Source organism: Parasteatoda tepidariorum, chromosome 4 (genome assembly GCF_982258835.1).
Source record: "Parasteatoda tepidariorum strain Cologne lab strain chromosome 4, Ptep-v5.0, whole genome shotgun sequence".
In the NCBI taxonomy this organism is placed as follows: Eukaryota; Metazoa; Arthropoda; class Arachnida; order Araneae; family Theridiidae; genus Parasteatoda; species Parasteatoda tepidariorum.
In genome coordinates, this window is record NC_141758.1 from 92,582,106 (window position 1) to 92,605,121 (window position 23,016).

Here is a 23,016-nt window from a genome sequence, read left to right on the forward strand (position 1 = left end):
TATATATATATTAAGGATATTTTTCTTGCTTCTATTTTGACTTTTTCTCGAAGTTGAAATTTCATTTTTACTTGATGTTAAAGGCATTTATTCCATTAATAGATAAAATATTGTTAATTAATAATGTAATTTCTGCTTAATATTTATTTCAAAACCAGACATTTTTGTCTGAACTGCACCTAACCTATTTCAATCTAGTGCTTTAAATTGCTTCAGGATAATTATTTTTTTTAAATTGTGTTATCTTGCACAGTATAAAACTGTTCATAATTTATTAAAAATAATTAATATATTTTGTTTAAACAATTGTAGCTCCACATTGTTCTTAACACAATCATGCCAATGTAGCAATTAAATAACATTATATTATTTTTATATTATTAGAGTTTTTGAAAAATATTAGTTTCAATACAAGCCATCTTTAATTAATTTTAGCGAGTTTTTTTTTTTTTTTCATTGTGTACCCCCTAATTGCCCTTTCATTGTGTACCCCCTAAGTGGTTTATAAGAAAAAATTTTTAAAAACTGAAAAACTTTTTTTTGGTCTGCCTAAAATCTAATAATTCTGGTACAAATATGCATGTCACGTATATTTTAATTGTTAATACTTATTTACTTTTTCTTATTACATGATATTTTAGTACCATTTATTGCTTATGATTAGTTTTATAAGTTGCTTGTTTAAGGTTTCTTTGAGTATTCTTCATACAAATAGCACTCATCATTAAAAATATAGAGTCTTTATCAATGCCCATCAAGTTCATTATTTTTTATTAAATAACCTTTGGTCTCCAATAAATGAGCAATTTGCAATCATCCTCATAGACAGAGTAATATCACAAATACATAGTTTTTTTTTTTTTTGCTTTTGTAAAAAGTGATATGCTAGCTAATCAACTCATATACTGTACCTTCATGTAACAACTGCACTACTGTGTGTACACACACTAGATCCCCAGTGGTCGATGGATCAAGGATGAGAATTCCATAACCATCAGGTTAATCACAGAAGTTTTTAGTGGTATTTCTTTCCATGTATTACAAGAATGAGTAACTTTAACTTATAAAGACAACAGCAAGAGCAAGTTCGATCCAAAGATTGATCTAGAACAGAGGTCAGAAAGTGGTCTATATAGACCCCCAGGGGTCTATTTAACATAAGCGGGGGTCGATATGAGCCAGGGGGTTGAATGGGGGTCGATCCGAACCTGAAGGATCGATTGGTCGAAGGATTATCAGTATTTTTCAGATATGTGACAATTAGAAATAAAAGAAGAAGACTTGGAAATATATACAGGTAATCTTCAAAAATTGAGCGACGATTTTAAACTGCGTTTTGTTGATTTGGAAAACATTGACATCCCTGATTGGATTATTGTGCCATTTTCTGCTCAAATTGAAAACGTGGACATCAACCTGCAAGATGAGCTTGCTGAATTATTATGGGGATTTGAAGCAAAGACGCTTTTTAAAAATTTAACAATAAGCAAATTTTGAACAAATATAAATATAATGCAAAAATATGTAAAACTTAACGAAATAGCTTAGCCATTTATGATAGCATTTCCAAGTTCCTATATGGTTGAAGCCCGTTTCAGTCACGTAAATTCAATCTTAACTAAGAACAGAAATAAATTAAACGTAGAGTTTCGAGGGTATTTAAGATTAAAATTGACCAATTTTGAACTCAATATAACGGACCTTGCAAAAAAAAACAAAAAAAACACCAGGCACTCCCATGTCATTGATTAAGAAGCAATAAATCCATAGTTACTTTACTTATTATTTCTACTTACTTATAATTACTTATTATTTCATAAATATTAAAGTATTTATATTTCAACATTAATATATTTTTCATAAAACTATTGTTACACTATGTACTATTACTTTAATAAATGTTCAAAATCATAAAATAAATGTACAAACACAGTATCTAATAGAGTTTTATTTTAATTAACAGAAAATTACTTTTATGGGGGTCGATGGAGATTTCGAAAAATTATGTAGGGGTCGATGATCAAATAAGTTTGGCAACCCCTGATCTAGAAGTTCTCTTGCTTTCTAAGTTAAGTTTAAAATTACAAGACCATGGAGTTTATTGATTCAACTACAAATCTCATATACGGCAACTGTACAGTTTAATTCTTAAGTTAAATATCTAAATTGTAAGAAACTTATACTGGTATGATAGAAAAATATATATATATTTTCAGATAGTAAAGATTTTTTCAAATGACAATAAATTAATGAATCAATTAAATCTATATAATCTAAGATCAAATTTGAAGAAAGTTGAGATGAGTAAAAACTATTTATTGCAGGGATGCACAATCCTTTTTAGGCAATAGACCACAAAAACTACAAAGTACAGTATTATAGGCCAACAATAACATAATGCTGTATGCTGTGATTATAAAAAATGTGATGAATATTTAGATTTTATTTGAAAATAAAATAAATGAGTTAGAAATGTATAATTAATCTTTTTGTTTCGTGAAAATATTTATAGTAAATAATTTTAATCAAATATATTTATTAGATTGTAAAGCAAATTATCATAAATTTATAGGTATATAACAAAAGAGTAACGAAATTTTCATTTTAAAGCTAACTTTCACTATTATTCAGAAAACAAAATATGTTACTAATATAGTATCAGATTAATATGATGACTTTAACTATAATTTTGAATCTAAAATTTTCTTTGTTTATCTCATCAAAATTTTCTTTTATTTATTTGTGTTTAGTTGATTAATTGGAGATATTTCCATATCGCGATCTGCCCCGCCAACTACGATCGCCATGGCACCAAATTGATTTTAAACAGGAAATATTTTTTTAAAAATAATGTCGAGGTTTTCCTTCAATCCAACAAGTTATATCCTTCAAGTTGGTCCCCTTCTGTGATGTTTCTGTTTGGTTTCTCGCAGGCTGCTGCCAGGAAGTTGCCAAGACTTGGAGATTATTCTGCTACAGATCACGATACGGAAATCTCTCCGATTAATTTATTTTTACTATGTTATTCACTCAGTTGAAGAATCATAAATAAACATATGTAATTACAAAAAACATTTTATAAATATAACTATTAATAATTAGACACGATTATGAAAATTGGTGATTATAGATTTGAAAGCCACATACGAAAATCTTATAATTTAACATTATAGAATGAATAATAAATCAAGATCAAACGTACCTTGTATACTTTACCAAAGGCTCCATCTCCTAATTCTCCTACTAATTCCCAGAAATCATCTGGATTTTCACTGAATCGAATATTGTTATACACTTTTTTTCGTTTGCCTTCTAAACCAGAAATATTCCCTATATTAAAAATTTTCTTAAAATTACTAAAAAAAGACATTGTTATTAATATCTTTCACGCTACAAAAAGTTTGGTGTGGTCTAATTTTAATACATAAATGAAGTTTAGCAAGTGCATTGTCACTTAAAATAAAAATATTATAATATATAATGTTTTTTAAGACAGTAAAAAAACAAAAACATAAACTGAAAAGTCTAATTCACATAATGAAACAATTTGTTGACATTCGTCAAAAGTTTATTGTCAAAATATCTTTGCCGTTTTTATTTTAGTTATTTTCCGCTGTCACTTCCGGCACACCATCTACTTTTTGACCCCTGTTTCTCTGCAATCTCACCTCACTTTCCTGCAATTTCCATATCCGTAAACTTGAATTTTTATTCTTCTAGGGAACAGAAATGGAGAGTTTGGAACGTAAACAGTAATGAAGTTTCGGATTTGTTATGAACTCCAATTTGCTCTGCTCTTAAAGTTTATTGATTAAGGCGTCTCTTGTTAGCTTGAATTTGTTTCATCTGAACTTTATTATTAAAATTCACAATGCCTATGTATGAAACTCTTGCTGTTGCTGAAAAACATTCTGTCATTCTAGACATTGGAACCGCTTACACTAAGTATAAATTTCTTAAATTTATTATTCAAAATGCAATTATTCAGAACACTTTTGTATAAATCGATGTATATTTTAATATTAAAATATTTTTGCGCATCCTTGCTGATGACCATCTTTACTGAAATTGAATAAATAGGCTTTGTTATACGAACCTACGTGAACATAATGTAAGCGGAATCAAAGATGAATACTTTCAAAATAAATTCCCATTTACTGCTAGGAAATTTCCCACTCTCTTCAGGAAATATTCAGAATACGGGTAACAGACCATACACCAAATAAATAAAAAATTAATGTATAAAGTTGCATGAAAAATAATGTATGTAATATGCAAAAAATCATTCTGTTTTTTGGTGAAGAGTCTGCATTGAACTTTTTTTTTACTCATTGTTGTTTAATTTTATATCCCTATATATTGTAAAATTTTTGCATACACTATCCGAATTTCTGTTAAGAACTCTGATATATCAGCATGATTTCCTGACCTACTCTAAAATAATCCCCAATTTTTGATGACATCTAGACAGTAGCTCTCTAAAACTGAGAAAAAAATCATTACAACAAGGGACAAGCTTAAAGAGTATAACTTATAACCACATCATGGGCAAACTTTCTCTTTTTTTTTAAGCAAGTGTAAAAACTGTGAGACGATTGAAGTTGGCGCGATAAAGTACGAATATGGAAATTATTCCCATATTTGAGTTGTACATTTATTTTGATTAAAAGTATTTTTTATGTTTTTGAGATGGCCATAATCTTGTAGAATTATAAAAAATAAAAAAAAACTCTTGTTTATGTCTTATATCTAGAAAAACTATGAATATTGGTAATTTATGCTCCTTTGAAATGCATGAAATTAAGATTCATACTTTCCATTTTCCCGTTTTTAATTATTTAACTTGTTACATGGGATCAGAAAGCAGTTTTTTGTATGTTTTGGAAAACATTAACTTTTTGGTGTTTTTATGCTTCGGAGATATGTTGACCATTTCAAAAAATTAAATCTTTTCAGCAGTTATGCATTGATAAAGCCTACCAATGGTCCGTAAACCAAATAAACTTTAAGGTTAAGTTTTTGTAAGCATGTCCATTCTTCCTAATTAAATATATAGGCTACGTATACTATTCTTTTTCCCAAGCACTATAGCCTTGCATTGGAGCTTTCTCTATTTGTTTCCTGTAAGTAGGGAGGTTCAAGGAAAAATTAGGCCATCTCTCTACTACCGTGGTTCTGAAATCTTTCTTGTAGTAGTAAACCGATCTTTTATATGGTAGCTCCTTTCTTGTTATATACAATTTTGTAAATATTATTTTTTGGTGGGATATCAGATATTGTCTTATATTATAAAATTTTTATTTTTTTAGGATTGGATTTGCTAGAGAAACTGGACCAAGGTATATAATTCCTTCTGAAGTGAAACATCCACAGAATCGCAATGTAAGCTACGTTAGAGGAACCTTAATAATAATGCCATAAAATGTATTATAATAATTTACTTTATATGTTTTGTCTATATCTCAGTGGAAGAACTTAGAATAGTGAAGATCATTTCTTGAAATGTTTAGTGAATATATTAGGAAATATTTATGAACAAAAATTAAAATTTTAAATTTTGTGTTGAGTTTTTCAAACATGGGCATTTTTAGAAATTTTTTTATATATTTTTAAATTTTTTTTTCTAAGTTTTATTTTAGAAGAAAAAATGGTACTTTTCCATTTCACTGGCAATAAACTTGCTAATGCAAAGTCATCAAACCCTAGTAAATTTAACTGTGTTTTATTTAATTATTATTTTTTAGGTCGCAAAATAAAAATGTCAGAAATAGTTGACTTCTTTCTTTGCTTAAAAGTTATTTAGAATGGCTTCTTAAAACCTGGTTGGGCAACATATCATAGTATTACAATTCAATATCGCCCAGCACTAATGTAGATTCATATTTTTATTTTTTTTCAGGTTGTTAAAGTTTGGGAGTATGAGTCAGATAAGGAATTGTTCATTATTTTAAAAGAATTTCTACACACTCTATATTTTCGGTAATTAGTTGTTTCTGTTTTAATTCCATTGCTTATTTTTAATTACACCCATAGTATTTTCTTTTAATATTTTTCATAAATATTTTTTCAGCTATTTATGTGTGAATCCAAAAGATAGGCGTGTTGTTATTGTTGAATCTGTTCTATGCCCTACTATTTTTAGAAACACTCTTGCAGAGGTTCTGTTCATTCACTTTGAGGTAATTATTTTATTTCTCATTTGTTTATTACACATGATAGACAAATAATTATAGTTTGTTATTATATAACTTATGGATCTTTTGTTATATTTTTCAATTCATTAGACAAAAAAAATCTCCAGTCAAAACCTATTTTATTTAATAACCATCTTTGAACACCGACCCAATTTCAATTTATGACTACAGAAGTTCAACTCCCTAGCCTTGTAATTTCGAACTCAATCCAGAGAAAAAGAGAATTCCTGTATCAAGTATTTGAACAAATTAACCTTCATGGAGGAATTTTTGATGCAACTAATCTGCATATGGCATATGCCTTACATGGAGAAGAAAACCACAATAATTTCTACTGTTAGCCTGATGGCAAGGGGATTTTAACTCATGATAATCATTTTTCCACTGAGGACATTTTACGTCAACACAGCTGTCAGTGCGAATCAGGTGCAGAATTTGTATGAACCAGCTATTGCTGGCATTCGAACCTGAGTCACCACATTACGAGGCAAGCATTTTTTTGCTTAGCCACCACTAGCTTAACGGAAAATTTCATGTGGGGTAACCTGGGTTAATTCATGATCACTCTGTTTCTGGGGTAAATAATGATCACCTAAGTTTTATTTTTAAAAAAAAATTTTTTTTTAAATTTGAGACATGGACAAGAATGCTTGTACACTTTACTAAAGTATAATTACATTTACTTAATAATAGTTTTTTGTTTAATCTAATAAAATAAGTATCTTTTAAACTGCTTTCTGTATTTTCCATTTCAAAGATGGATTTCAAAATATGCACATTTCTGCAAAGATCCCCCTCCTTCTCTTAATAATAAATATTTTGAGTTACTTTCTTTTTCTTTGATATGAAAATATTGTAAGCTTTTGTTTAATTGTTTCACATTTACTGTAAACATTATAATTGATTATAGGAAACTATATCTAATGTTGCCCTTACAGATGGGGTAATTATTGATCAATGGGGTAATTCCTGGTCTATGTCATTTCTTTTTATAAATAATACTAAAAATAGCTAATAAATAGCTGATTGTCTTTTCTTAAATACCAGTTCATATTTATTAAGTGGAACAACTATTAAATATATTTTAACTGTAATCACAAAATTTGTTTTTAACTGTGTACAAGTCAAATATGTTTTGATTTGCACCATTTCTGGTTTGTCTAACCTTGCTGTTATCTTAATTTTATGTGTGTACATTGTTAGAATAATTTTTAAGTTTAAAAATTAGCCTAATATAAATATGGTGAGTAATTATGAGCCTAAAAAGGATGCTAAGCTTCTAGAAAGGAAAATTAGTGAAATTTTTTAATGATTGAAAATGAGAATTTCAATGTGAGAGCTGCTTCCAGAGCTGTTGACATACCTTACTTAACTTTACACTCTCACTTAATGAAGTTACAAAATCCAGCAGAAGAAACCCATGTGGGAACTCTTTCTTATGTTCCAACAGAGCATGAGAATGAGTTATCTGCTTGCCTAAAATGTATAACATGATGCAAAGATTTTTGGAAAATTTAAAGTGTTAATCTTTATTCTTGCTTTTTAAATGAATCGTTTTATTAGCTGGTTAAACATATCTTTTTGGTTTATTTGTTTGATCTTGATGTCTTATTTGTTAATTACCACTGTATAATTATTTTTAAACAGCCCCTTTATGATTAAAACTGGTGATCAATAATTAGCCCAGAAGTGATCAGGAATTATCCCAGAAAGGATCAAGAGAAGGGGTAATTCCTGATCACTAAGAATTTAAAATCTTTTAAATTCTAAATAGATTTTCAAACAAAAGAAAGTGGCATAGGACTCATTTCATATAGCCTCAAACTTCCCGTAAATATTAAAATTCTATCTGGAATAGTTTTTCACAAAATAGATGTTTGCATTTTTTGATCAGGAATTACCCCAAGTCACCCTATTTTAGGAAATATCATGAAGTTTTTGTGCAAATTTTGCCAAGAAACTAGACACTTAAAAGGAAATAAAATGAATGCAATTTTTAATTTTAAGTAAATGTTTTAATGACTTAACTGATAATTATCATTTAAATATAAATTGTCTTAATCACATAATTATTGATATTTGTTTATCATGCATATTTATTATTATATTTATAGTTATTATTTTGATTTTCAATATGTTCATTTATTATGCTTTCTTATTCATTATGATGCATTGTGTTTACATATTCATTTTAATCTTTCTGGTTTAATGTATATTTGAGTATAAGATAAGACTTCGCTACTTTTCTACTTGGCACAATACTTTTGGCTTTTAAATCAAGGTATGAAATTTCTGTTCTTAAGGTACTAGCTAGACTAAAAATTTTGCTTGCCACTGATCAGGTTTTAAAATGTTAACAGGTGTAATGACCACAATAATAAAATAATAAAGAAACTAAAAAATTGAAACATATTTACTAGCAGAAAAAATAATATTAACTTCAAATAAGGTTGCAATTGTTGCAGTGTAATCCACATACCATTAGAGGTCATTAAAATAAATTTAAAAAATTTCATAAACGTTTCCATACTTTTAACACTTTATGTCTGTATACTGCTACATTTTGGGGTTAAAATATCATTTGTCATTTTCAACCCTAGAATCAAGCTCTATTAAGAAAGAGGTTTATAAGTTTTGCTGTAGTTGCTTTCCGATGTATAGCATGTAAACGAGACTTTCTATATTTTATGTCTTATATATTATTTGTCAATTGCAACCCTAGGGTCAAACACTCTTACAGGAATGGCTTATATGGTTTGCTGTCGTTGCTTTCTGGTGTATAGCATGTAAACTGAAACTCTCAACTCTATGGTAATTTGATTAGAAATGCAACATTTTACAAGACAAAACTTATTCATAAATCCTAAATATTAGGTGGCCAATGGCAAGCCGAAATTCAGCACCCTGCTTAACGATTTAATGAATGTAATTTTGTGCTCTGTATTCAGTGATATTTCAAGTTATTTAATAAAAAGATTTTAATATTTTTTAATCAGGAAACAATGCCTCACTGTGAAATTGATATTAATCAAAGAACTCAATAGAGAGTGTTGTGTTAAATTGCTTTTCTCTTGTATGTTTTATGTGACCAAGTTTTATTAGATTATCATTATTGTGATGCTATTAAATCAAGTAATGTGCTGCATAGTTTATTGAGTAATTCCACTATTTACAAAGGTCATATTTTCTGTCTTTAAAAGCCTATAACTCAGTTATTAAAACTAATAAAAATTCTAATAATCTTTGTTAAAATAACTCTTTGGGCCATTTACACATATTTCAATTTTTAATAAAAATTTAAAAAATCTTTACTAATTAGAAAAATGGGTACTATGGATGAAACTAATTATGTTATTTCTATATGTATAAATGTCTAACTCAATATTTTACTAAATTACTAGAACTTCTTGATTTTTTTATTGAGTTGTACGAATTGTGTGAGCTTTTATTGAGTTAAGGACTGATCTGCAAATATGACATTCATAAATAATATCGAAGTCACTAATTGAGTACTGTTGTATTCCGAGACATCCTGAATTTAAAGCTGTATTTACCTCCATAGCTTTTTGGGGGGAGCTTATTTAAGAACATGCTTATTATTCTTACCTCAGTTTTTTATGTCTTTAACTGTTTTGTCCAAAGAAGAAATTCTTAAAATAATAATTATTTTTTATGTGATTTGACTTAAACTGGTTAAATTTTTAATATTGCAGATTCCATCTCTTGTATATGTTCCATCCCATTTGATGGCACTATTTACTCTGGGAATTTCTTCAGCTTTAGTGATGGACGTTGGCTATAGTGAAACATCTGTACTTCCTGTATCTTTTGCTAAATTATTTGGTTTTCATTTTCTTTTGACTGTGTATCTAAACTGTACGGGATTTTCCTAATGTTTCTGTAAATCTAACTTATATACTTAGCTCACAGCTATTTTGAATTTATTGTGTATTGAGAGTGAAGAATATCTTTCTCATCTACAAAATGCAACTGGTGAATAATTTACATACAAAAAATTAACATAATTTTAGGTAGCTATAAACTGAAAAAGGTTGCTATAAATAATTTGTTAATGCCAATTAGGGGCAATAGTTATCTATAAACTTAAAATAGTTAGCTATAAATTTTAATGGCTAACTATAAAATAATAATCAAAAATATTTAGCCACTGAAGAATTTTAATTAATGTTGATGGGTTCTATACGAAACTTATAACTTAAGCTTTGTTTAGAATATATCCACCATCATTAAAATTGTACTTTAGTGTTCAAATATTCTTTTTAATTTTATTTTTTCAATTTATTGTTTATAGTGTCAAAAAAGATGTTCATTGTTTTTTCTGCTCTTGTGTTTTGCATCTATTTTTTTAATATCAACATTTTATCAATTGGTATTTTTTCATTAGTGAAATTATACTAAATCAAAATTAAAAAACTTGTTTACTATAATATTTTATGGTTGCAAAATTTTGTACCAGGATAGATATAATTAGTAGTTAACTTAATCTTTTACTTAATGTTATACTTTTCCCTGTAGTATTATTTAAAATTAACTAGTGTTAGTTTTTGTTAATTTGCATTCAAATGTATGCCTTAACATAAAAACGATTTATGCTGGAGTTCCTATACTGAACACTTGTGAAAGTCTTCTTGTTGGAGGGAAATTAATTCACAAGTAAAATTTTTTCATAATTTTTTCCTCTGAAACCTTTAATTTCTCTCTCATTCAAAAGTTTCATGGTTATTTGATGCTATATCTTGTTTGCAGTGTTCAAGAATTTTTATTTTCCCACCATAAAAGCTCTGTTTTTGCAAGGAATATTTTTGCACTTAATGTTATTAGAAATTTCCAATAATAGTGTATTAATAATTCATTTGATTGCTTGTTCTTCTTTTTAATTGTAAAAAAATCTATTTTATTCAGAATTCATTAAGAATTATTATAATTAAAACTTTTTTAATTTAAAATTGCCTTGATAAGTACAAAAATGAATATTTTCAGCAACATAACTTTAACAAATATAAAAACATCAAAAAATAAATTATGTTTATAAGTTGCATACAGAATAAAAAGAAATATTTACTTAATGGTTGTAGTTTCAACAATTCATTTTATGGCATTAAACAATGTTAATATGTTTATATAATTAAAATTACAATATTTTATATATTAATAATACATCTACAATAATATATTAATAATACATCTTTAAATGTTAAGTGGCAATGATGTTAAAATTTTCTCAATTTGTGGATTTTGAAGAAAATACAACGTATTGTGTTTATTTATTATTATTATTATGTTTATTTTTATTATTATTAAAATCTGTCTAATGATCCATATTTCCGTTCTATTATAAATTATTCATCGTTGTAGGTATTTTTTAAAGTTAATTTGGGCTCCGTATTATTAGTCTTGTTATTTTATATTTTCTTTAATGTAAAATATGAAATTTTCATATAATTGCGAAACAGCTAAATGTATTGGTATATTTGTAAATTATTTTAAAAAAATTGCCTTCAAATATAAAATTTATTTAAATTGATATGTGTAGAATTTGAACAAAATGTTCTAAGAAATTCATAGTTTTTGATTTATAATAACTATATTTAGGAGAATTAAAGAAGAATTGGAGAAAAAAGGTCTTGTAAAATGTGAAAACTCTGAAGAAACAAGACTAACTGGTATGTTTTATACAAAAGTTTTTATTTTTGATTTAAAACTTTATTTATTAATTTAATTACTTTTCTTCAAATACTTTTCAGATCCACTAGAGGAATCAGTTGTTGAAGATATCAAAGGTAAATTATCAAACTAATTTTGCGGCAATCATCCCACAAATGACAATTTTTTTGCTCTAATTTAATTATGATATAAAAAATTGAATTCATTGTTGTCATTGAAAAGTTCAACTGAGTAAAATTTACTTGCTAGCGAGAATAATCTTTGTTGACTGACTACTGACTTTCTCTAATTTTATAGCGAAACTAAACAGTAAACATGCATTTTGTTTAACTAAAATGAAATGTTAATGTTCAAAATGGCTCTAACAGATTCAGAAACATTTTTTCCCTTTTAAGTGTTTACTCATTCTGCATTATGGGAATTTCCAAAATTATATATTTTTTTGATATTTTCTTTTTAAAAAATTTTATTTGTGAACTGGTGGAATTCTAAAGCTGATTAATATTGTAATTATTGAGATGTTTCTTTATGGTTTATCAAGTCTTCAATAAAAGACTTTCTAAAAACTGTAAAAAGCTCTTCACTTTAAAATGTAAATAATTTAATCATTATCAATCACTCAATATATTCATCAATAAATCAATTTTAATGAAAGTTTTTATCATTTTAAAGCAAAGTAATTTTTCTATACTGAACATGATTATTTCTTTAATAAACAAAGTTTACAAATATGCCAGTAAGGAATAAAATCAACAAATCTGCCATGAAAAATGTGTGCTATAAGAACAGAATGGCCACTGAACATTGAAAAATTTGAAAGTTTTTATCAATTTGAGAAAATTTGGGAAATATGAGGGAATTTAATTAAAGCACTAAACGTTATGAAAAATAAATTTGTTTTAGGAACCTAAAACTAATAACTATTTCCTAAACAATCGGTTATGTAGTACCTTTTTTGAGTCAAAATTATTTAGTTTCAATTTTATTTGCAAGTATAAGTGTTTTGTAATATATTTTTAGATTTTAATCATAAGAATGAGGCTAAACTGAAAAATTAATAATAAAAATAATGCCACTTGCTATAGAAATCAGGAAAACTCGATGAAATTAGTTTGGAAAAATCAGGGAATTTTTCCCCCCTGAGAACAGGTCACCCTGTCGAAGCCACTTAAATTTTTATTATATTCACTTGCATAAAAACTTCATTTTGTAAACGCTTTATTCTTTAACTAGGAGCTAAATCCCCTAACCGTTGCTGCTCACCAACCACTTACGATTGCTTTGCAATAATTGCTTCTTGATATATATAAAACAATTTTTCTACGAAAATCAAAATTATTCTCTTAAAATAAGTGTACTACAAAAAATTCTGTTAGTTTTTATTTGTGCCCCCACTTCCCATCTCTAAACATTTCCCCAATGATTTAATTAAGTTGATGAACATAAATAGTTTTTCTTAGCAATAATTTTTTTAAATGACTTTTCAAATTAAAGGTATATTGTTATTACAACTTAGGTGAGTGCACAATCGCAAATTAATATTTTAGTTTACCAAATAGACTGATATATTGAATTTGTGGGAGCATCATATTTTGCATGAAATTTATGGAATCTCTTAATCATTTTGTAATTCTATACTATATTAATGCAATTTTCACCAAAAAATATTAGTTGCAAAAGGTTTAATAAATTTAGATACCAAGTTTATCTTATAATTTAACGTATTAAATTAATATCAGGGAATTGCATTATAATAAAGAAACAGCTCTTTTAGTTTTAAATACTAAAAGAAAATACAAATATTTTTAATTCTAAATAGAAAAAACTTCTTTGAAAAAAACGCGCTAAAAAGCAACAGAAATTTCAGAAAAAAGTAACAATAAAGTAAACGAAGGAAATAAAAATAAAAATATGACCACTGAAGCCGACTTTTAGTTTTAAATTCTTAATTTAAAAAACAATCATAATCTCAAAAATATAATAATAGATGATTAGGATAAGAAAAATAACTATTGCAAGTTAGAGATACAAAATCCTTATTGAAAACTGATGCCTTTATGACTTTTATTAATTTTATCGCGACAAACACCAAAAAAAATGTGTGGAAATTGATGTGATTTTCTAACTAATAAAAATATATCAACAACAATGGAAAACTGTGTTAGACCATTCCATTCTTATGTTATATAGTATATATAATATATTGTTATATAATATATAATATGTTATATAATTTATATCTCGTATTTGAAAAGGTTCATAAAAGTAACAATAATTTCTGATTTAATAATGTTCCTATTTCTGATTGACTGATTAATGCATTTGAGGTGTAAGAATTTCATATCAATGATTTTATTGGATCTTTCAATACCATCATTTAATTATGTATATAAATATTCTTTAATATATTGTTTCTATTTTTAAAAAAAATTTAATTGGTGAAACACTTTATTTTTTAGTGAGAACTTGCTTTGTAACTCCCCGCTCTAGAGGTTTAATTCTACAAGCTCATGAAAATAGAAACCGAACGAAAGGTGGCACTGCTTCTCCTGATCCTGGGGTAATATTTTGTTTTGTGTTCATTACAGAAACTTATTATTTTCACTGCTCTGCAATGACTATATTTCATCAAATAGGCACATTTAAAAGCATAAAATGTTTTTGTTTGTTTTTTCCACTTCAGATTGACACATCGTACATTTCCAAATATAAACCAAGAATTTTTAGAAAAATTTATCAAGTTAAAGTTAGAGGTTCAACTTATAATCAAATCTACTAACTTTGAAGAATAACAGGAGGAAATACTTATTTCGCCATATATAACAGGAGAAATACTTTCAAAAACAACTTCTCCGAAAGAAATACTTCCTTTGTTGAGCATTAGCGATATTCAGTAAATATCACGAAACAAACATAAAAATACGTAAAATAATAGTTAAAAACAAAATGCCTAAATATAAAAATTGAAAAGGAAACACATAAAAAGAACAATTTGAAAGGAATACTATAACTTTTTAATCTTCTAATTGTGAATTTTGAAAGTCCATACAACTTTTATCCACCGTTCAACTGGTACTAGCTCTACCATTGCTCCAAGCCAGCGCATACATTTTTTTTTCCAAACATAGCAGGTCTTGTTTTTTTACATTGACTTATAATACAAGTTTTGAATTTTGGGTTAATTTTCAAATTAAAAACGTACTCTTCGGCTTATACAGGGATGAACTTACATTCAGAAATATTGGGTAATTCTTTTCTTTGCCACAAATTAAAATATTTGCTTCAGATTTTGTGTAAATACTGTAAATAATGTGATTTTTTGTGGTAACATTTGAGGAGTTATTGCAGCTGAGACCTAAGATTGATGAAAATTTAGCCTATTTCTTTATTTATTATATTTTTATGTTTTATTTTATTTGGCTTTTTTTTAATTTATCTTCTGCTGAACTCAAACCAAAAAACAAAAAAAATAATAACCAACCAACCAAACAAATTTTTTTTTTGTTGCAACCAAAAAAAAAAAAAAAATTTCCCTTATAAAAGTTTTAAACTTATTAAGTTACAAGTCTTTACGAGAGTATTCTTTTATTTTATGTTAGGCTTTCTAAGATAAGCTTTGAAATGTAAAAAAAGTAAATGGGATTATCCTTCTGAAAAACTATATGATTTGATAACTTACTACTTACTTTTTCAAATCATTGTAAAATAATTTTAATTAATTCAGTCAAACAGGGTGAATTTTTGAATTGAGTTGCAATTACCTACTATAAAGATACTATGGCATTCACTTATGCAATGTCTACACAAAAATATGTGAGCCTAAAGTTGAGAGAAATTTGTTTTTATCCTAATTTATGTCTCAATTAAAACACTATATTGAAGTACAGTAGAACCCTGAATTATCTGACGCCTGCATCACTTCGGCTAACTGACACCCTTTTTTATGCTCAATAAAAAGATACAAAAAATCATTGCTGTTACTTCTGTTGTAATCAAATTTCTATTTGGACGATTGATTCAAAATATGGCTACTAATAGAGAATGATTTAACAGAAATCAAAAGTGCATAAATTTTTGATGATATAATATGGTGATTTGTAATCGAAAAATAAAGCACAAATATTTTTTCTCTAAAACTTCATCATAGCTACTACTTATTTTGAGTAATTTTACCCATAGTTCAGTGTTTATAGATTGAAACACTGATTTAAAAGTGTCGATTATCTGGAGATTTCTATTTTCCGACATACCTCTGGTTCCGAGAGTATCAGTTAATTGGGATTCTACTGTACTTAGCTTCTTTGTGTGAAGTTTGGTATAATTTAATTTGATAGATTTAATAACTTTTGTCCTTAATTTGTTTTAATATTGTACTGGGGTTCAAAATTTTCTTAACACCCTGGATTTATATAAGCTTGTGAATTTTTATTAAAATATTGAAGCTGTCAAACTATCAAAGACATATTTTATATTTATGTTTTTATATTTTAGTTGGAAGTGCTTAATCCTCCACCTGATGTTAAATATCCTCTAAGTAGTGATAAAATGATGACCGTACCTGGAACTTTAAGGTTAGCTTTAATTTGTGAGAATTTCTTTGCCTATATTTATTATTTTGATGTTTGGTCGCAAATTAAGTGTTTTATCAAATTAAAAACTTTTTAAAATATTATAAATTCATAATTGTAAGAGTTACGCGATTTTCATTAATTGCATCCCACTTACTCGTAAACCTTCTTAACATAAAGGCTATCCTCACTCAAATTATAATTTCAATTTGAAAATATTAAGGCAAAGATATCTATCGACTAAAATATATAATTCTGAATAAAGCTGACTGATTTTATACATTGATGAAATTCGAGTCTTTCTCAATGTGGTTATACATTTAGTCAGCGATAAATCTTCCTTCATCAGTTATTTGTGATACATTTTCCTGGAAGAATAGGGCTCAATTCTCATAATGAGAACCATAATGTATTTTCTGTTTATTTCATTTAATGCTTTTCATAATAAGTAAAAATCAATTAATATCTTTTTTATTTATCAACATTGGCATGTGAGCAGAAATCAATCAATTTTTAGATAACTTCAGCCTAGATTTTAAAAAAAAATTTGCAGTGCTCTAATTTTATAAAATTCTCATTTTTGATTCTCACCTCTACAACGTTTTAAATTAAAAAACTAAGAACAAAAGAAAAACCCTTTAAACAAACATTTGGTAATAATTTATTATAATTTATAGTCAATGCATGGAGTAATTTAAATTAAGTAAATTTTAAAACTTGTACTTAATCCATGTATTTTGTCTTAATAATTGTTATTTTCAGAGAATGGGCTGCTGAACTCTTATTTGAACCAGATGATGATGATAAATCAATAGCTACATTGATTTTGGATTGTCTATTAAGAGTAATTATTTTCTTTATTTATTTAAATTATTTTATCTATTTAAAATCAGTAAAATTTTCTTTTTACTATTTATAAAAAATTACATGAAGAATAAATTGTATTAGTAATAAATTAATTTGTATTTAATTATGAAATATTTGTGTTTGTATGTGATTTTGTCTTCAAGTAAAACTACCTAAAATAAAATATGAGATATTAACTTTCAGTTTTTAATTAAGAAACAAAATTTAACAAAAGTATATTTGATCATATTTGAAAAAAAAATCTCTTCTTGCAGTTTTGTTTGTATGTTAAAAATTTTTTAAAGAAAATGGGGTCTTTTTCTTTCTTTTTTTGTAGTCAAACTAATAGACTTATTGTTGTTAATGTTTCAGTTTTAAAAACTAATTTATATTTGAGAAAATTGGCTTCAAAAGAAGCTTATAAATTTCTTAGTCTCTCATTTTTTATATAACAGAACAAAATTTTTTATTTCTTTGATCGAACTTTTTTTGGGTGATATTGATTATTCAAATTGACAGTTTAGTGTGCATTCTTTACAGTCATCAATTATAATAGAATTTTATGTTATATTAACGAATATTCAAATATTTTTAGCATAAAACATAATTTGTTTTTATAACCTAGTCTGCAAATAATTATTTTTTGTGATATTCATTTATTTTTTGTTGAAAATACCCTTTTCTTACCCATGAAAATGCACATCAAAATGGTAAAAATATTCAAAACTGCTCTTTTTTGAGGAATTAATATATTCTCCTTTAATCATATGTTGTAACTTCATGGATTACCTTAAATTTAAATTTTTAAAATTAAAAGGTTATTCTCAATTTTAGAATTTCATTCAACAGTTTTTAGATCGGTTTTAAAAAATTTATGTTTGTCATTTTTAATGTACATTAACTGACATTCAAAAAAAGTATTGCAAAAAAGTTCTCAAACAGTATTGCAACCTAAAATTTTAATTTAGATAATTGATTTTTATTTAGTATAGATCTCCAAAGGGGACTAATAAATCTTCGAAAATAGAAAGTCACCCTTCATTTTAATAACGCATGCATTATGAATTTGTAAGGGTGGAGTAAAAAGGGGAAAAAATTGAAACTTTTTAAAAAGTAATTTGTGCTAAGATTTTTTTCTTATTTAAAATTGTTCATTGCTTTCAAATTCATTAAGTGCAAATTAAAATAAATAATTAAAAAAAAGTATTAAACTAAAATACTTTTATAGAATGTAACGTTTCCTGAATTTCCAAATCTTGTAATTTATTATGTGTTAAAATTTTCTTTCCAAGGAAAATTTTTATCGAAAAATAAATTTTTATAATAAATTTACTTATGATTGAAATTATTATTATTATTTATTTTTTTTAAATCTCTACACTGACAGGGTTGCCACTCCACAGGGAAAACCTGGAAAATACAGGGAATTTAAAAATCACCTAAAATAACAGGGAAAATGCAGGGAATTTTGTTTCTTATTTTTGACTTTTAAAAAATGGTGACCACTCAAAGCGTAATCTATGGAATATTTAAGGATGATATTTCAGCTATACTAAACTATTTAATTTACTACAGCATTGTTTAAGTATGTTCAGCTGTTTTTCCAGCAATTAAAACTAGTAAATATAGTTTGCCCAATATAGCTCACACAAGAGCACAGTAATTGTTGTTTCCTCTTAATATATTGTATATAATATGTACAGGGAAAACGCAGGGAATTTTATTTCCAGATTTGAATGGCAACCCTGACTGACTGCTCATAATTCAGATTATATTTATTAAAGAATTATATTTTAGTTTTATAATTTTCTTCTCCTTAGTGCCCTATAGATACTCGTAAAGAACTAGCGAATAATGTGATAATAATGGGTGGAACATCCATGCTCCCTGGCTTCAAACATTCCTTGCTGACAGAAGTCAAAATGCTATTTGATGATCCTAAATATTCATCTCGATTACCTCTCAAAGAAATCAAGCTTCACACTCCTCCAGCAAAGGAAAATTATGTTGCATGGCTTGGAGGTAAATACTCTACTTTATATAAAAAATAATTTTGTTTTTTTAAGTGATTTTGTCTATTTTACACATAAATCAGCCTCTTATAACTTTTTACAATGAGGGAAATGTTTTCATACCTGCCAAGTCTCTTGTTTTTTAAAAAAGACTCCTGTATTTTATGACTGTCTCCTGCTTACCTGTATATTCTCAAATTTCTCTGTATTTGTTGAAGAAATTTTTTTTTTTAAATTTTGGTGATAAAATATCCACTGATGGCAAAAATATTTATCTTATTCCTCAACAGATAGTGCTACTGCCAGTACTGCAGTATGTTGAGTTTTAATAGTTAAAGTAACTATAAATAATGGTTTAAAAAAATCTTTTTTAGATTAAGATTTATATACATATTTTTTACTTCGCTAAATGTAAGGGCTTATATTATTTCCAATTTTGAATTTCTCTTTTTGACTTACATGATTATGCGTGATGTATGAAAACTTTACTCGTAGCCTAAAAAAGATGTCGCTAGTATAATCTCTATTATTTTATTTCACCAATGTTGGCAGCTATGCTGTTTTCGAAACTATGTTGTGGAATTCTTTTTTTAAAACAAGATCATTTCCTTATTATGATCTTTCTTCAGATCTGTCATAAAGTAATCCTCAATTAATGAAATATTTCAGTCGTTGGGCATGTATCAGAAACAATTTTGAATTGACTTAAGTATAAGTAAAGCATTAATGCCATGAAAAAACTCCCCTTGCCACAAAGTCTAAGACCACCTACTGCTTTGAAATGGCTTATTTCAAAGAAAGGACTTCTCCATCCCCTGATTATTTTTCTCGCGCCGACAAGAGCCCAAACCTGTCTAAAAAATTTATGCAGCACCCCTACTTGAACCTTGTAATCATAGTCACCGCATTTGTTCCAGACGAGTGGCAAGGGGAGTTCTTACCGTAGACAGACTATATTATTGAAAGCTTGTTACTTGTGTATAATAATAATGAGTGTCCCAAAATTCAAGCAAGATTTGAATATTTTGCCATTTGTACTATAATAACAGTGAGAAAGCATACTTGAAAAAGATTAAACATACAGTTTTTATAGTACAGTCAATTCGCTATAACTCGAAGTACGATAACTTGAATATTACTATAACTCGATTTTTTATGAGGTCCCGACCCTTTTATCTTCAATTTCATGTTAATTATTCTTGATTACTCGAATTTTACTCCCTTTAACTCGATTTTTTTTTGATCTTTTAAAGCAAGAAAAAAACCTAGGTGTTGATATTTTGCCCCTTCCTTTGCAACACACACACAAATGTCTTTCGCACTCTTCATGGAGAAGCTAAAGCTGTCCCTCTTGAAGTATATGAACAGTGGTTAAATAAAACGTTACCAAATTTACTTCAAGCATACGGTGAAAATGATGTTTTCAATATTGATGAAATGGATTTATTTTTTAAATGTCTTCCAAATAAGACTATGATGTTTAAGGATGAAAACTGCTCAGGGGGTAAAATGTGCAAGGAGCGTTTGACTGTCCTAGTTGGAGGAAATGCGTCTGAGACAGAGAAATTGCCCTTACTTGTTATCGGAAAATACCGAAATCCCCGATGTTTCAAGAATGTATAAACCGTATCCTTTGGATTACAAGTCTAACAAAAAGTTTTGGATGACATCAGTTTTATTTGAAGACTATGTAAGGAAACTGGATCAGAAATTCTTCGCTAAGAAAAGAAAAGTGATACTCTTTATGGATAAATGCACAGCGCATAGTGATCTACCTAATTCGAAAGCCGTAAACTTGCAGTTCCTCCCGCCAAACACAACAGCAAAGTTGCAGCCGATGGACCAGGGTATCTTAAAGTGCTTCAAACAGTCTTATCGTAAATGGCTTATCAGAAAAATGATCTTAAATATTGTAAGCATTTAGAAGATTTGTAATTAATAAGCATTAATTAAATAATCCGACAATATTTTGAAAGTCCAAAACCGAAACTAACGGTAAGTCGAACTTCCGATATGTCGAAGTTTTTCGTCAGTCCTATCATATTCGAGTTATCGCGAATTCACTGTATATTATTTTTTTTTCATACAGTAAAAATAGTTTTATTTATTATAGTGAGTCCTAATGAATTAATTAATTTCTTTATTTTTTAGCTTCTGCATTTGGTGCAACTGAAGCAGTACCATCAAGATCTATAACAAAAGATCAGTATCGTCAAAATAAATATATACCAGATTGGTGTGATAAAAAATGGGCTGAAGATTCTGAAAAATCACTTGTTTAAAAAAAGTCATGTTTGAGATGAAGAAATTTCTCGTGTCCCGAGTGCTGACTCTCTATATTACTTAAATTGTTTGATAGCCTATAATTTTGTTCTTAATGCTTGTAATTTATTTATCTAATAAACACTTTTTTATATATTCTATAGATACTATCTACTTTTTTTCCTGATTTCTTATATTTTATTTCTTTTTTGATGTCTACAAATTTTCATATAAGTTCAAATACTGTTGAAATCTGCATAGTCTAAGACCTTTGAAAATTTCAAATCCTTTAATTGGTTTACATTTTCACTTTTTTTCATTGATGACTTAATATCTAGAAATGTGGGCTAATATATTTAAAAGAGCGAATAAAATGTAAATGTAATCGATAACAATTTATGTTTAATATTTAAGCTTTGCAATGTTTTCATATGCTTACTTATTAAACTGTCAATATTTTCATAGTTTTCTTAGAACCTGTCGCAAAATGTAAAAAATGTGATGGATTGAATTATTTACTAAAGTGTGAACTTTTAAAAACTTACGAAACCTTACTACTAAACCTAATACATACTTACAAAAACTTTTTTTAATTAAAAATGTTTAAAATGAATTGCATTGTGTGTGTTTCAATAACAAAATTAAATTTTAATCATTAGAATTGTTTTGTGGGAACTGTTATTTTTAATTCTAAAATCAGCACAGATTTTAGAGAACTTATTGCATTATTTTTTAGTTTCTGTAGAAATAAAAACTTAATTTTTCATTTTATTTTTATAAAACATATGTCATCAACTTTTTTGAAATTTCGCAGATTTCTAACTTTATTTGCAAAAATATTAACTCTAAGGATATATTAACAATTTTTAATTTGTTAAAATAATTAAGCATATACATTTTATTCTACAAATGTGTACATCTATGAATTAATTTTTTTACTCTTCACAATTGTTCTCCATAGGCATACCCTTCAACATTTGAGGTTTTTACAAAATATTTTTTCCAGTGGTAGTGAACTTAAGCAAAAAATTTCAAAGCAAATAAAAATTTTAAAAAAATTTATAAAATTTAAAAGCATAAGGATTTGACTGTTTGACCTTATCTGTTCAAACTATTAACATGGAGTGGTTGACAAAATTCTTCCAATGTTAATTTATAAAAATATTAATATATTACCTTTGCTATAATTTTCTAAAACTGCGGAAAGTCCTTAATAGTATGCCTATAGATCACAATAAAAGTTTTTGAATTTATTACATTCTAAATTCATTTCAAATTATTCATTTTATGACACCATTACAGTTATAATAGAAAAATAAAAATACTCAGACCCTATAACAATAAAACTACAATTTGATAAACAAAATAATAGAATATTTCATAATAAATTAAACATATAGTTACACAATTATTAAATATTTATCAAAAATGCATAAGACATTTGATTTC

The 23,016-nt window shown here is 26.9% G+C and overlaps 2 protein-coding genes across 3 annotated transcripts in view; one reads left to right on the forward strand and one right to left on the reverse strand.

Annotated features, from left to right (window-relative positions):
* Positions 1 to 3,649, reverse strand: part of LOC107452327 (STE20-like serine/threonine-protein kinase) — a 42,063-nt gene extending 38,414 nt beyond the window's left edge. Inside the window, exon 1 of one of the 2 annotated variants that reach the window (XM_087161694.1) lies at positions 3,203 to 3,649. In XM_087161694.1, coding sequence (XP_087017820.1) covers positions 3,203 to 3,370 — 168 coding nt within the window. In that variant the 5' untranslated portion in view covers positions 3,371 to 3,649. The remainder of the gene's footprint in view (positions 1 to 3,202) is intronic. The other variant, XM_087161695.1, reaches the window with a different exon arrangement.
* Positions 3,650 to 3,730: 81 nt separating this feature from the next.
* Arp10 (Actin-related protein 10) lies at positions 3,731 to 21,728 on the forward strand. Its single transcript, XM_071182753.2, has 13 exons — positions 3,731 to 3,945; positions 5,310 to 5,382; positions 5,900 to 5,979; positions 6,071 to 6,179; positions 9,908 to 10,015; positions 10,801 to 10,868; positions 11,808 to 11,878; positions 11,960 to 11,995; positions 14,339 to 14,439; positions 16,371 to 16,450; positions 17,210 to 17,291; positions 19,114 to 19,315; positions 21,457 to 21,728. Exons 1-13 carry the CDS (start codon positions 3,872 to 3,874, stop codon positions 21,585 to 21,587), a joined length of 1,215 nt encoding a protein of 404 aa, XP_071038854.1. The 5' UTR covers positions 3,731 to 3,871; the 3' UTR covers positions 21,588 to 21,728.
* The last annotated feature ends 1,288 nt before the right edge of the window (positions 21,729 to 23,016 follow it).

What these genes read in the sequence shown, in the direction of transcription:
- Arp10 (XM_071182753.2), top strand. Translation starts at nt 3,872, where the DNA reads ATGCCTATGTATGAAACTCTTGCTGTTGCTGAAAAACATTCTGTCATT. An exon ending in CTACACACTCTATATTTTCG is followed by an intron (nt 5,980 to 6,070) that starts GTAATTAGTTGT and finishes ATATTTTTTCAG; the next exon opens with CTATTTATGTGTGAATCCAA. An exon ending in TGAAGAAACAAGACTAACTG is followed by an intron (nt 11,879 to 11,959) that starts GTATGTTTTATA and finishes AATACTTTTCAG; the next exon opens with ATCCACTAGAGGAATCAGTT.